The sequence below is a fragment of the Podarcis muralis genome, chromosome 3, assembly GCF_964188315.1.
Source record: "Podarcis muralis chromosome 3, rPodMur119.hap1.1, whole genome shotgun sequence".
In the NCBI taxonomy this organism is placed as follows: Eukaryota; Metazoa; Chordata; class Lepidosauria; order Squamata; family Lacertidae; genus Podarcis; species Podarcis muralis.
Genome location: NC_135657.1, coordinates 4045286 through 4059851, shown reverse-complemented (window position 1 = coordinate 4059851; position 14566 = coordinate 4045286). Strand labels below are relative to the sequence as shown.

Here is a 14566-nt window from a genome sequence, read left to right as displayed (position 1 = left end):
GAAATCCTGCTCTGCGTGACGTGGGATCTGCTGGACCTCAGCAACAAGCCCACAAAAGCTACTGTTCCCTACCCCACCTGGCAAGGTATCTTCATTGCACCTGTGATGTTCATTGTACCTCCAGGTTGTTGTGCCAGCAATCCTATCGTGACTCGCATGCTTCCTTAAAACACTGAGCCTGCCCAGTAAAATGAGGAGGAAATGGCTGCTAGGATTGGTGCTCCAGCAGCCGCTAGGTGTCTGAGTTTGGCAGAAAACCCCAATGGCACCACTTTTAGCAAGGAGTGCCTCTCAATTTGGAAAATAAAATAAAATATTTGGAACAGCTGCCACTGCTGATGGCGTTGAGCGATGGCAAGCAAAATCTAGCAAGAGGCATGGTGGGTTTCTGATTGAGGTGTACGTTTTCCAGAAGAGGCTGGAGAGGTCTCCCTCGGGTATGGTTGGTCTGGGGATTCTTAAGCTCTGCCTGAGATCTGAGAGAACTGACAAGAGTCCAGCCCCTTCATAATTCGAAGCTATATATTCACAGGCACATCCACCCACATGTGCATAACTGGCAACATTTGCGCCCCTTTCCCAGATAATTGATTGCCTCGCTAAGCAGACAGACACCATTTACTTGGCTTCACACTCTTTTATTTTTCATTGGAATAATTGTGTTTCCCCCATCCCGCTACTTTAGCTGCTGGAAACAGGAAGCAATTTCATCCCCCCCCCCCACGCCTCAAATTGGCCCATGACCCGCAATTTCCCTTAGTCACAGCTGTTGCCTGTTGCTAAGCAACCAGAGGCTTCTGCATTCTACATCCCCCCCCCAATGGCAAGGGGTGAGTTGCAGATCAGAGCCAAGCAGGATCTTGCCTGAATTAAAACTCCCTCCCCCTTTAACTTTCCGCCTGTTTCAGTGCATCTTCCAGCCCTGCCATTAAAAAAAACCACCTGGACTGTCTGGCGTTTTAAAAAGGTATTTAGGAAAGGAAAAGCAGCATGAATAAGTCAGGCAGGATATACAGCAGGCAAAGGGGAACAGAGTGAATCAGCGGCTCAGAAATGGTAGCGGGTGTAAATCAATCTCCGTTCCATTAACGCAGGCAGCCTGGTGCCTAACCAGCGTGCAACTGGTACTGAATAATCCATTTCCGGAAATTAGGAGCAGGGCCCCCGTCCTCTCTTCTGAGCATCCTAAATCAGAGAGAAATGATTAAAACAAAAAGCCCCACAGGCCGCTGTTGCGTTTCAAGAAGGGGCACACGGATCGTCAGCGGTAACAAGATAACGAGCCGCTGCAGGGCTTTCCCCCTGTGGGTAACGTGGCATTATCGTCGCGCTGGCTATGTCGGTCACTCCCTCTGCCCGCTGCGTAAGGGGAAGCGAGCGGCGCAGGCTTTCAAACTCTTCTAGGTCCTGTGTGGATGAGGCAGCCGAGAGGGCAAGCCCACAACCTCCAAAGTGAGGGGTGGGGTGGGGCGGGGCGCTACAAAAGCAACACAAGTGAACATCGGCAAGGCATTCAAAATGGCAAGGATGAGCTGGGGAGGGACCTGTGACAATGTCTGTTCCAAGAACAAATTGATGGGAGATGGGAGGCTGGGTCTCTAACTACAGCCAGTTGCCAAAACACCTCCCAGGTTCAGAGGTAATGTACCAGCTACTTGGGGGGCAAACAGGGAGGGGGGCTGCAGCCTTCGTCAAAAGCTTCCTGAAAAGAGAGTTACTGCATCCTGTGTCAAAGCAGGATTCAACAGGTGCACCACCTCACCCTGTTTTGGGGGGACAGGAGGCTGGCAGGTGTGGGGGACTCCCTGGTCTGGAATGGGATAACTGGAAAGGACCAGGTGCGTAGCCTGGAAGTCATTTTGGACTCACAACTGTCCATGGAGATGCAGGTCAATTCTGTGTCCAGGGCAGCTGTCTCCCAGCTCCACCTGGTATGCAGGATGAGACCCCACCTGCCTGCGGACTGTCTCGCCAGAGTGGTGCATGCTCTACTCTCCTGCTTGGACTACTGCAATGCACTCTATGTGGGGCTACCTTTGAAGGTGACCCGGAAACTGCAATTAATCCAGAATGCGGCAGCTAGACTGGTGACTGGGAGCGGTCACCGAGACCACATAACACCGGTCCTGAAAGACCTACATTGGCTCCCAGTACATTTCCGAGCACAATTCAAAGTGTTGGTGCTAACCTTTAAAGCGCTAAACGGCCTCGGTCCAGTATACCTGAAGGAGCATCTCCACCCCCATCGTTCAGCCCAGACACTGAGGTCCAGCGTGGAGGGCCTTCTGGCAGTTCCCTCGCTGCGAGAAGCCAAGTTGCAGGGAACCAGGCAGAGGGCCTCCTCGGTAGTGGCACCCGCCCTGTGGAACGCCCTCCCAGCAGATGTCAAAGAGAACAACTACCAGACTTTTAGAAGACATCTGAAGGCAGCCCTGTTTAGGGAAGCTTTTAATGTTTGATGCATTACTGTATTTTAATATTTTGTTGGAAGCCGGCCAGGGTGGCTGGGGAAACCCAGCCAGATGGGCAGGGTATAAATAAATTATTATTATTATTATTATTATTATTATTATTATTATTATTATTATTATTAAAATGCCTGCAGGTAGCTATGAAGCAAGGGTGCCAACTTGAAAAACTTAATACTGGGAGTGGTGTGCTGCAGGTAAGCCCCACCCAGCATAACTGATCCCATGACACAGGGCACGCACACCATTTGAATGGAAATGGGCATCAACTTTGGAGGGGCTTAGCATCCTCAAATATTTTATTGGGGGGGGCGAAGGGACCTCAGCCCCTAGGAGTTGGCTCTTGTGCTATGAAGGGGGTCTCGTGCACAGAGGGGAAAGGTAGGTCAGTAGCAGAGCCTTTAGCACAACAGGCAATTTCCAGCCTGCTTAGGTCCATCAACATCTTATGACTTGGGTCAGTGGCTGGGTTTTGTTTTCACTCCAAGGCAGATTGCTTTAATCGGGCACAAGCTACAGGTAAGGGCGCCCCCAGTTAAAGATCTGCATTAGATCTGAAGAAGTGGAAGAACCACTACAGAGGGCAGGATGAAGGAATTACCCTGATGAAGGCACTTCTGCTATGTCTGTGCTCTGCAAGAGTTGCCAGAAGGTCCTCTTTCCCCACTCATCTGCTCCCGCATTTCATTTTGGCCCTGCAGTAAAGCCATGCTTCTCATCCACTAATCTGGGATGGAAGTTAGGCTAATTGGCCTGAAATCCCCTTTTTAAAGACCCCTTCTCCCTGCAACCATGAATACTAGAAACTTTTTTTTTAAAAGAAAATTAACATTGGTGATGGACTATATGGAACTGGCAGAAATGACCGGCAGAATCCGAGACCAGGGAGAATAGTCGGTGGAAGAAGATTGGAAGAAATTTAAAGACTATTTACAGAAATATTGTAAAATTAATGAATGTTAGAATGATGTTGGATAAGAAGTTAAGTGGTTTTTAGCTATAATGCTATAAGGAATATGAAAAAATGGATTATTAACAGGTAAAAATTTAATGTTACAATATTTTAAGATTAAAGACTAGGATAAACAAAGAGGGAAAGGATTCGCTGAACTAACAAATTGAATTGGAATACAAAAAAGGGAGGTGTGAGGAGGTCCAGGAAACAAGCAAATGAAAGATAAGTAATGGAAAGATGGAATTGTTTTTAACTATTTTTATTTTGTATTTTTCTTTTTGCATTTTGTAATATTTTGAAAATCTTAATAAATATCTTATTAAAAAAAAAGAAAATTAAGATTGGTGCTGACTTCCTACTGAGGACCTGCATGCGAACCGCCTTGGGGGGAGCTTTGAGCTGCGCAAACTGTCTCCTAGATTTAAGGCACAACTAGGCATATTTAATCCATTGGCCTCAGCTATTTTTCTAACTTGTTTTGTAAATGTTCCGGGGAGTAGGGCTCTACGGTCCCTGATTTCCACTGTCAGGGTAGTCTTAAAAGAACACTCCTTCCTGATATTTAGAAGGGTTTTTTTGCATGACGGCAATGCAGAGCAGCTGGCTGCCTTAAGTACATACCTCCAGGAGAAGAGGCCCCAGAGATTCCTTTTCGATCACTCCTTGGCTGCTGGACGAGATATCCGACTTCTGCACATCATCATCAGCTGTTTTCTCTGCAACACAGAAAAGGGCACTTTCAAGTCAAAGGAGATTCGCTTTCAGTTTCGAGTACATCTCAGCTGTGTTCCAAAAAGGATGGACAGAAAGCAGGACAAATGTTTAGACCGCTTGGGCCAATAAAGTTCAGGGACTAGGGACATGGCAGGGAAAAGCCACACACACAAAGGCTGCCGAGCTGAAGCAGAATCAGGCTATGCACTGACAGCCAGAGACAGTCCTTGTTTAGGAACAAAAGCAGCCGATCCCTTGCCCTTGAAGAAGAGTTTGTCAGCTGTAGCTCAGATACAGGGACCAGGCTGAAGCAGCGTCAGGAACTAGAGAGCTGATTGAAGCTGAGGAGTCAGTCCAGGGAGAGGGAGAGGGAGCTGCTGTGGCCAAGCCAGGTAATGGAGAAATTCAGGGTTGAGGATGGAACGGGAAACAGGAGCTGACATGAGGCACAGACTGTCAAGAAGCATGAAGCCCAGCAGTGTTTCAGTCGCGCATATCCAGGCTCTGATCACCCTGAGTGTGCACAGAAAGGAATCCTGGCCAATCTGGATTGTCTAATGGCCCTTTTCCTTTGCACCGTTCTCCTGCAATGTGTGGCGTGAGCTCTCTGAAAGCGACTACAGTGGAACCACGGTTCCCAAACTTAATCCGTTCTGGGAGTCTGTTCGATTACTGAAATAGTTTGGGGACCAAGGCGTGGCTTCTGATTGGCTGCAGCAACTTCCTGCAGCCAATCAGAAGCTGTGGAAGCCATGTGTTCGGCTTCCAAAGAACATTCCCACTTCTGGGTTTGCGTCGTTCGGGAGCCAAATCGTCCGAGTACCAAGGAACCTTCCAGCTCTATGGTTCTGAGTAAGAGAATACTAACATTCTCTCTCTCTCTCTCTCTCTCTCTCTCTCTCTCTCTCTCTCCAGTTGCGCATGCTGGGGGACGGAGCTGGGAGGCACAAAGGTTTCCCCTCCCTACAGGACAAAAGATTTGCCTCCCGCAAAGCCAGCCCCTGGGCCAGGAGTGCAGGCGAGGATCAGGCCGTCTTAGAAGGAAGAATGGCTTATCTTGCTGCTTCCACCCCAACTTCATATATTCACATACTTAAGAGTAATGCGGTGGCTTTCCATTCTAATCCTTTAATTGGGCTGTGGAATCCTCCTCCAACTTTAGCAAAATAGTTTCATACAGCGCTTCCAAGCCTATTATTCAAAAGGATTAGCGGGTGGAACGAGGCGCCACGGCCTTCGCCATTGTGCCCGGGAGCCCTTCCCATCTCTTGGCTTCAGAATGACGGGGGCATTCACAGACATTTCTAGGCTGGAAGCAGAATTAAGATCAGGAGTAGGACACCCCCCCCCCCATGCAATGTCTCCCACTCCCCAAACCTGGCCTCCACTTTCATTTAACACACAATTCTTGATGAGCATTTAGATTCTGTGGTTGAAGTGGTACCTTTCACAAGCATTTCAGTACGTTGCAGAATAAGGAGCACCTCTCAGTTTCTCCAGCCAGGAGCAGCAAGGGGCAAAAACCAAACACTGGTCTTTGAACAACGGTGACGGCGATAGTAATCCTCTCTTGCCTTTCGCAACTTGATGTAAAAAGGACCAGTGGGCTTCTAAGATGAAAACCTCCCAACAAACACTAGCCCAAAACAGGACGTGGCTGATGCTGGTGTGCTCCAATTGGAAAACTGGGGGCGGGGAGGGATTCTCTCTCTTCCACAGCCCTGCTCACACTTAATATCCCAGGAAGGTAGTCCAACACCTTCCAAAGGAACCAGTAGCCAAATGGTGGCATAAGAGAGCCCAGTCTAGTCTCATGTCTATTGCTTAAGGTGGGTCAGAGCATCCAAGACCATCTCCGCCACACAGGTGTGGTCCTTTCTCACAAACAGAGAAGATGGGAAACCTGGTTCCGAGTGTACAGTGGTACCCCGCAAGACGAACGCCTCGGAAGACGAAAAACTCGCTAGACGAAGGAGTTTTTCGTTTTCTTAGCCGCTTCGCAAGACGCATTTCCCTATGGGCTTGCTTCGCAAAACGAAGCTTGCCCCGCAAGCTCCGGGGATAGCGGGGAAGCGCAGCGATCTTCTCCCCGCTGCCCCTTCCCTTGCTTTAAAACAGGTCCGGGGACAGAGGGGAAGGCGTGCACGCCTTCCCCTTCCCCGGAGATTGTGGGGCAGGCAACGGGGAGAAGCAATCTTCTCCCCGCTGCCCCTTGCTTTAAAACAGGTCCGGGGACAGAGGGGAAGGCGTACGGCGCTTCCCCTCTGTCCCCGGACGGTCTCCATAGGAACGCATTGATTGATTTTCAATGCATTCCTATGGGAAACCGTGCTTCGCAAGACGAAAAACTCGCAAGAAGAAAAAACTTGCGGAACGAATTAATTTCGTCTTGCGAGGCACCACTGTACTTCAGATAAGGGAGCTCTGAAGCTCCTCCATGTGAAAAGAATCCAAGCTCAGAGAGGAAGCAAAACTCAACCCTTCTCCCTGAAAGGCTACTTTTCTTTGTGAAGGGAATGTGTTCATCATGAAAGCCCCAGCCCATGCCATCAGCAGTCGCAAGCGTTGCAAAGTGAGGCACACGTTTACCACCCCATCTGCTGCGTTGCGAGAACAGGAGAGATTCGGGCATGCAGAGAGAGGCAGTGGCTGAAAGACTCTATCCCTGTGTGACGTTAACATATGAGCGTGCTGGAGGTGAATTAGTTAAACAAGTTACCCAATCAGAACCCAGGGGGGTGGAGTTAGAGGGACTATAAAACCAGCTCCGGGAGGAGTTCGTTGGGAGTTGGGTGGTTGGTTGGAGTGGGAGTAAATTGGGATAGAGTTTGTGGGTAGGATGAGTTAGTGTAGCGAAATAAGTTGAGTCAGGAACAGATAGGGGCTAGGAAGACAAGTAAATATCTGAGAGGTGATTTGGTGAGTGAGAGCAGGTAGCGGAAGTTATAGGTCTGGATAGGCACCCCATGAATGTAATTGACTGAAACCACACGCTTGTTAAACTGCAATAAATGAACAGAAGTTTATGTTCCAATTTAAACCTGACTGGACTCAGTATTGTACCAGGTAGGGCCTGGGTGGTGGCAGCAAGAAATAAAGTGGTGGCACAGGGATCAATAGACAGTGAAACGTCCGGGGACCCTGTGTGATCGCCACACCCTGACACAGACCAGTGGAAGCTAGCAAGCTTGGATTGGTTAACTGGATGAAAAGGTGGAAGGCTAAGGGTGAAAGATGGCAGGTCCCATAAGCACAAGTGACCCCCATGTGCTCTAGAAGCAACACAGCTCTGCACCATCTGCCTCCTCAACCCTCTGTCTCTGGACAGCAAAGGTGTTAAGAGAGCCCTGAGCCCAGGGCTGGCAACTGGCAACTGGGGAAGCAACAGAAGGCGAATAACCGCAGCTCCCTTGATGCAGAGCTTTGATTTTCAGTTAATTAAAATCAAACCTAAGGAGACTCCGGTGCAGACATCGATCAAGGGCTTGACACAGAGTCATGCCATTCATTAGTACTTTGGTACGGAATTAGTCCAACACGGCCTAACCCACAGGAAAGAAGAGGCGGTGGGAAGATCAGCAGAAGGATTTTTGGATATCAGCAACACACACGTGTGTTCGATATGTGTGCGACTAGAGGGGAAAGGCGAGGAAAGAGGAAAGGTTTGCCGTGACAGCAAGGCTGCACGAGGGTTGGGAAAGTGAGGATAGCTAGAGCACCTGCAGTCATCAAAAGCTGCGGAGGAGGGAGCAGGGGCCAAGGCAGGCTGCAGATTGCCTATGGAGTGGCTGTCCTAGCTTCTATTGCTCCTGAAGGTGCCATTGCACCTCCTGAGCTGCACCTTTAAAGCTGACCTTTAAAGCCCTAAACGGCCTCGGTCCTGTATACCTGAAGGAGCATCTCTACCCCCATCATCCAGCCCGGACATTGAGGTCCAGTGCCGAGGGCCTTCTGGCGGTTCCCTCGCAGCAAGAAGTGAGGTTACAGGGAACCAGGCAGAGGGCCTTCTCGGTGGTGGCACCTGCCCTGTGGAACGCCCTCCCAGCAGATGTCAAGGCAATAAACAACTATTTTACTTTTAAAGGACAACTGAAGGCGGCCCTGTTTAGGGAATTTTTTAATTTCCGACGCTGTATTGTTTTTAATATTTGGTTGGAAGCTGCCCAGAGTGGCTGGGGAAACCCAGCCAGATGGGCAGGGTATAAATAATAAATTATTATATTATTATTATTATACCGCCTCAGACTGTGGGTGGGGACTCACAGAACGGAAGGCTCTCCCATACAGAAACCAATTAACATTTCCTGCACATAGAAAACAAGCATACCAATGAGTACAGAATTTCACTCGGGATATGCTACATAATACACACAGTAGATTTTCTTGTGTGGCACCAAGTTCCGTTGGAAGAGATCGCACCTGCAATCTGAAGAAGTACAACACCCCACTCGCCGTTTGTGAGACTGACCAGGTCAGCCTTTCCCAAGCGAATGCTCCTCAGATGTTTAGAAGAGCAATTCCCTTCCATCCCCAGCTAGCACGTCCTCACAGCGATCTATTTCACTTTAGCACTGAATACGAAGCTTGGCAACGTTGTCAAATCCAGAACCATACTGTTAGTATCGCATATTCCAGCAGGTTAGGGCCTTGTTAATTTGTTTGGTAATCCAGCCTTGGTCAGAACAGTCGCCATCTACATCATCAGAAAAAAAAATAAACTGAGTGTGCAATGCAAGTACATGTATCCTTAATTGCTCTGCAACCTTCCCCTGTTCTACATGCGTGGAGCTTGCGGACCACCGGCGGAACCCACTGATTTAGGGTTTCTGGCTTTATAAAATGTAGGATTCAGCCGCACTGAACTCAAACTCTCAGCTCTCCAGTGTGGTCCTAAAATGGATGTTGTCTGAATTTAGTCCCAAGGCATACCTGGGAACTGAAATGCACTGCTGGAAAATGATGCACTGTGGAAAGACCTCAGGATGTTGGTGGGGTTTTTCACTGTGAAATATTTCTTGCTCTTTATGGCATTGTCACTATCTAATGCATTTAAACCTCCACAAATCTGCCTCCAAGGTGCCCTCGGGCTTTTGGCCTTCCACCGGAAATAGCTGCAATCTACGTGGCTGATTCATTCAGTCAGGAGGTGAAAATCCAGCTATACGTTGCTTCATTTCTCTTGAAGCTTCTACTTCACTTTTCATTTATTAGCAATCATTTATAGTGCTCCTCGAGCCAATTACTTTATCGTCTTTCTCTTCAGAGGGAAGTTCTCGTCGTACCCCTCTTGCCATTGTGACTTCTGCCAGGTGAGGCCCTAAGCCACGGATGGGGAGCAATTTCCAGCTTCAGGGCCATTCGCGTCCTGTTCTGGGCAACTTTCCGGGGCCCACATGGCAGTGGTAGGTGGGGACAGAGGCAAAAAGGGCAGAGTGACGGCTGTGAATTTTGCTTTTGTAGAGCAAGCTCATTTCTGCACACCCCCGCCCTCTATCCTCCATCCTGGCAACCATCAGAATCCAAGGGCACATCTCAGCCAGCCAAAAACACTCAAGGAGGGTGCTACTGAGGGGTGCAGTGGGCAGGAGATATTGTCTGGGGAGAGTCCCAAGGGCAAGAGAGAGGGACCGGGAGGGCAGCAGTTGGCCTCTGGCCGTGAGGTTCTCCACTCCCGCCTTGAGCCAAGACAAGTTCCCTTTCTCTTTTCATATGCCCCTTTCTTTAGCCTTGTTCGTACTATAGGATTCTTAAATCATGGTTTGTGGGGGGTATTTTTCTTATTAAAAAAGTGCAATTCTAAATTAACTGTTTTGTAAGAGGAGACTCTTGAAAGTCCCATGGACTGCAAGAAGATCAAACCTCTCCATCCTTAAGGAAATCAGCCCTGAGTGCTCACTGGAAGGACAGATCCTGAAGCTGAGGCTCCAGTACTTTGGCCACCTCAGGAGAAGAGAAGACTCCCTGGAAAAGACCCTGATGTTGGGAAAGATGGAGGGCACAAGGAGAAGGGGATGACAGAGGACAAGATGGTTGGACAGTGTTCTCGAAGCTACCAGCATGAGTTTGACCAAACTGTGGGAGGCAGTGGACTACAGGAGTGCCTGGCGTGCTCTGGTCCATGGGGTCACGAAGAGGCGGACACGACTAAACGACAACAACAAAACAGGCTGCCTTCAGATGTCTTCTAAACAACAACAAAAAACACGGTTCTTTTCACAGAACATTTGGGTTCTGCAACAATGGGACCTGTAAGGAAATGGTGTGGTTTTCAAGTGCCCCTCTTCAGGATTCCAGCCAAACAATCCACTCCATTCAATCCCCCTCTCAAGATTTCACCCCCCCCCCGAAGCCACTCAGCATTCCACGCTCACTGAGCATGCTCAGTCCTCACTATGCTATTGGGGAGGGGCCTTTCTTCCACACCATTCTTTTTTCTAAAGTTTATTTCACCCCCCCAAATACTTCAGGGTTCCCCAGAGCCTGCCGATGCAATCTACTTGTGTGTGGAGTGACCCCATTTTGGATCCACATGGATTCACACTTGGAGAATGATTTTGATATTTATTTATTTATTGTTTCTGTTTTGGATCCTGTCCTTTGTACCACGGGTGGCAGGCCAGGATAGCCAGTAGTAAGAAAATGTGAAATGTAACTAAACAGTAATTAAAACAGCAATGCAATGTCTTATCAGACAATTAAAGCTTAAAAGCCGAATTGTGCTGGACTCAGTGGGCATTTGCTCGGATCCAGCAAGACTTGTTCACTCGCATCAGCCTTCACCATCCTGATGCCCTCAAACTGATTTGGGCTACCAAGTTCCCATCTGCCCCAGCCAGGCTGGTGAAGGTGGCACTAAAGAAACTGGCCCGTGATATATCAAGCCCTTAGTAACAATTTCTTTCTTTCTTTCCAAGGCATTTGCATTGTTCAAGGCAGCTAACAGCCGAACCAAATCACGAAAACCAAAATACAGGTAGGTGTTAGGGCTCGCCACATGAAAGCTCTCATTCCAGCAGACCACGTGCCTGTCCGGGGTGGGTGCTGGGGAAACGAATTTCCCGAGGCAAGGCATTCCACAAATGAGGTGCAACCACAGAAAAGGCTTTCACAGAACTCCCTCCTGACCAACCCTGATCTGGCCACAGAAGGTACACAGAAGAGTTTCTCCCTAGCTGATGTCAGGGAGCAAATGACAAGAGTCTTCTCAACATTTGCGATTTTGCCATTTTGCAAGCAAGGTAAAGGTAAAGGGACCCCTGACCGTTCAGTCCAGTCGCGGACGACTCTGGGGTTGCAGCGCTCATCTCGCTTTACTGGCCGAGGGAGCTGGCGTACAGCTTCCGGGTCATGTGGCCAGCAGGACTAATCTGCTTCTGGCAAACCAGAGCAGCGAACGGAAACACCATTTACCTTCCCGCCGGAGTGGTACCTATTTATCTACTTGCACTGGTTAGTTCAAACTGCTAGGTTGGCAGGAGCAGGGACCGAGCAACGGAAGCTCACCCCGTTGCGGGGATTTGAACTGCCGACCTTCTGATCGGTAAGCCCTAGGCTCTGTGGTTCAGACCACAGCGCCACTCACGTCCTTTTTGCGAGCAAACATGAGTCCAATTAACTCACTAGAGCCACTGAACACCACTGAGAATTTTTCGTGCACATTCCCCGCTGAAATAAAAGGGGTCTGGGAAGCGGGAAGGGGGGCGGAGCCTCTACAGAGTTTGGCGTCCTTCATGTCTCATTACGGAGCAACCCTTTCAAAGCATACGCAGAAACCACAGAGGCACCACCTCCCACAACAGCAGCAAAAGGAAGCCATTTCTAGCGGCTGCACATACTGCATTGGTGCCTTATGAAGTCGAAAAGGGCTGGTTGCCTGAACTGTGACAGGGGAAATTATGCAGCACCGACTGAACATAAAATTAATGAGCAGTGACTGCCTGCTGATGTACGACTTCTTAAGGAATGCGATACTAATTGCACATCTCCCCCCCCCTTTTAAGCAGCCATTCATCCAGAATTGGTTCATACTCCACCCATCAAGACTCAACCAGAGCTTTTCCAGTTGGTCCCCCAGAAAATGTTCCTGATTTCAAAGACTGGAGACAGAGGCCTGGCTCCAGGAGTCATGGTTACTTGTTACGGTCTGACCCCCTGTCAGTGTGCTTCAGGATCCTGTCTTTCCATTCCCTCTTCCCAATTTCTGGTTCACGTGGCTGGCCTGAAGGTCCAAAACGAACACACTGCGCTTACCGCAAATTAGTTTTTTGCCTCCAAGTCCGAACTGGGATCCCGGCTGAAAAAAGAGCTTTCTAATTCTGGTTTCATGGCAAATAATGGGCAGCTGGTAGAGCATGAGCCAACGTTGTAAACAACTGCCCAAGTTGTTGGAAAGCTTATGGACGGAGAGTCTTTTTTTCTCCAGGATTTCAGGGTGCTGGACTGATTCTGCTTGGGGCTTCGAATACCTGCTGAAGGGGTGGGTGTGTGCATGTGTAAATAAATAGGCTGCCCTGGAATTTCCGTCAAGAATTTCCTTCAGGAAATACTTGCCTTTTTCTCTGCCAACCTTCACACAGGCAGCCCCACATGAAAGAACACACAGCCCTCCAGTCCCCTGGCTTCTCAGTATCTCCAGATGAAGGAGGACCACAGTGTCACACCTCAGGATTAAAAGGGAATTTTAAACGGGAGTCCCTCTTCTGGAGCTCGCATAGAATGGTTAGCCCGGCGACCTTCTGGTGAGCTATTATGAGAGCAATTCATAAACTGGCATGGAGAAAGGGGATAGAGGAAAGTTTTTATCCCTCACTCATCTCACTAGAACTTGTGGATATTCCATGGAGGTGATTGTTGGAAGGTTCAAGACACATAGAAGGAAGTACTTTTTCATGCAGCACCAAGTTAAACTATGGAACTCACTCCGATAGGAGGCAGAGATTGCCACCAACCTTGATAGCTTTAAGAGAGGATGAGACAAATTTACGGAGAGGGCAATCGTCGGCTTCTAGCCACGATGTCTATGTTCTGCTTCCACAGCTGGAGGCAGCAATGCTTCTGAATGCCAGTTGCTAGAAATCACAGGGAGACTCATGATAATAAATGCCGGAAATGTAAGGAAAAAGAAGGAACCTTTTACCACATAGAATCATAGAATCATAGAATCATAGAGTTGGAAGAGACCACAAGGGCCATCGAGTCCAACCCCCTGCCAAGCAGGAAACACCATCAGAGCACTCCTGACATATGGTTGTCAAGCCTCTGCTTAAAGACCTCCAAAGAAGGAGACTCCACCACACTCCTTGGCAGCAAATTCCACTGTCGAACAGCTCTTACTGTCAGGAAGTTCTTCCTAATGTTTAGGTGGAATCTTCTTTCTTGTAGTTTGGATCCATTGCTCCGTGTCCGCTTCTCTGGAGCAGCAGAAAACAACCTTTCTCCCTCCTCTATGTGACATCCTTTTATATATTTGAACATGGCTATCATATCACCCCTTAACCTCCTCTTCTCCAGGCTAAACATGCCCAGCTCCCTTAGCCGTTCCTCATAAGGCATCATTTCCAGGCCTTTGACCATTTTGGTTGCCCTCCTCTGGACACGTTCCAGTTTGTCAGTGTCCTTCTTGAACTGTGGTGCCCAGAACTGGACACAGTACTCCAGGTGAGGTCTGACCAGAGCAGAATACAGTGGCACTATTACTTCCCTTGATCTAGATGCTATACTCCTATTGATGAGGCCCAGAATTGCATTGGCTTTTTTAGCTGCCGCGTCACACTGTTGGCTCATGTCAAGTTTGTGGTCAACCAAGACTCCTAGATCCTTTTCACATGTACTGCTCTCAAGCCAGGTGTCACCCATCTTGTATTTGTGCCTCTCATTTTTTTTGCCCAAGTGCAATACTTTACATTTCTCCCTGTTAAAGTTCATCTTGTTTGTTTTGGCCCAGTTCTCTAATCTGTCAAGGTCGTTTTGAAGTGTGATCCTGTCCTCTGGGGTGTTAGCCACCCCTCCCAGTTTGGTGTCATCTGCAAATTTGATCAGGATGCCCTTGAGTCCATCATCCAAGTCGTTGATAAAGATGTTGAATAAGACCGGGCCCAAGACAGAACCCTGTGGCACCCCACTAGTCACTCTTCTCCAGGATGAAGAGGAACCATTGATGAGCACCCTTTGGGTTCGGTCAGTCAGCCAGTTACAAATCCACTGAGTGGTAGCATAATCAAGACCGCATTTTACCAGCTTCTTTACAAGAATATCATGGGGCACCTTGTCAAATGCCTTGCTGAAATCAAGGTAGACTACATCCACTGCGTTCCCTTCATCTACCAGGCTTGTAATTCTGTCAAAAAACGAGATCAGGTTAGTCTGACATGACTTATTTTTCAGAAATCCATGCTGACTATTGGTGATCACAGCATTCCTTTCTAGGTGC

The 14566-nt window shown here is 48.6% G+C and overlaps 1 protein-coding gene across 4 annotated transcripts in view; it reads right to left on the bottom strand.

The window, feature by feature from the left end:
• The window catches only part of NCOA1 (nuclear receptor coactivator 1), a 287343-nt gene that overhangs the window by 65793 nt on the left and 206984 nt on the right, over nt 1-14566 (bottom strand). For all 4 annotated transcript variants that reach the window (XM_077925384.1, XM_028725219.2, XM_028725222.2 and 1 more), the window contains one exon: nt 4045-4139. In XM_077925384.1, the coding sequence (XP_077781510.1) occupies nt 4045-4139 (95 nt within the window). The remainder of the gene's footprint in view (nt 1-4044; nt 4140-14566) is intronic.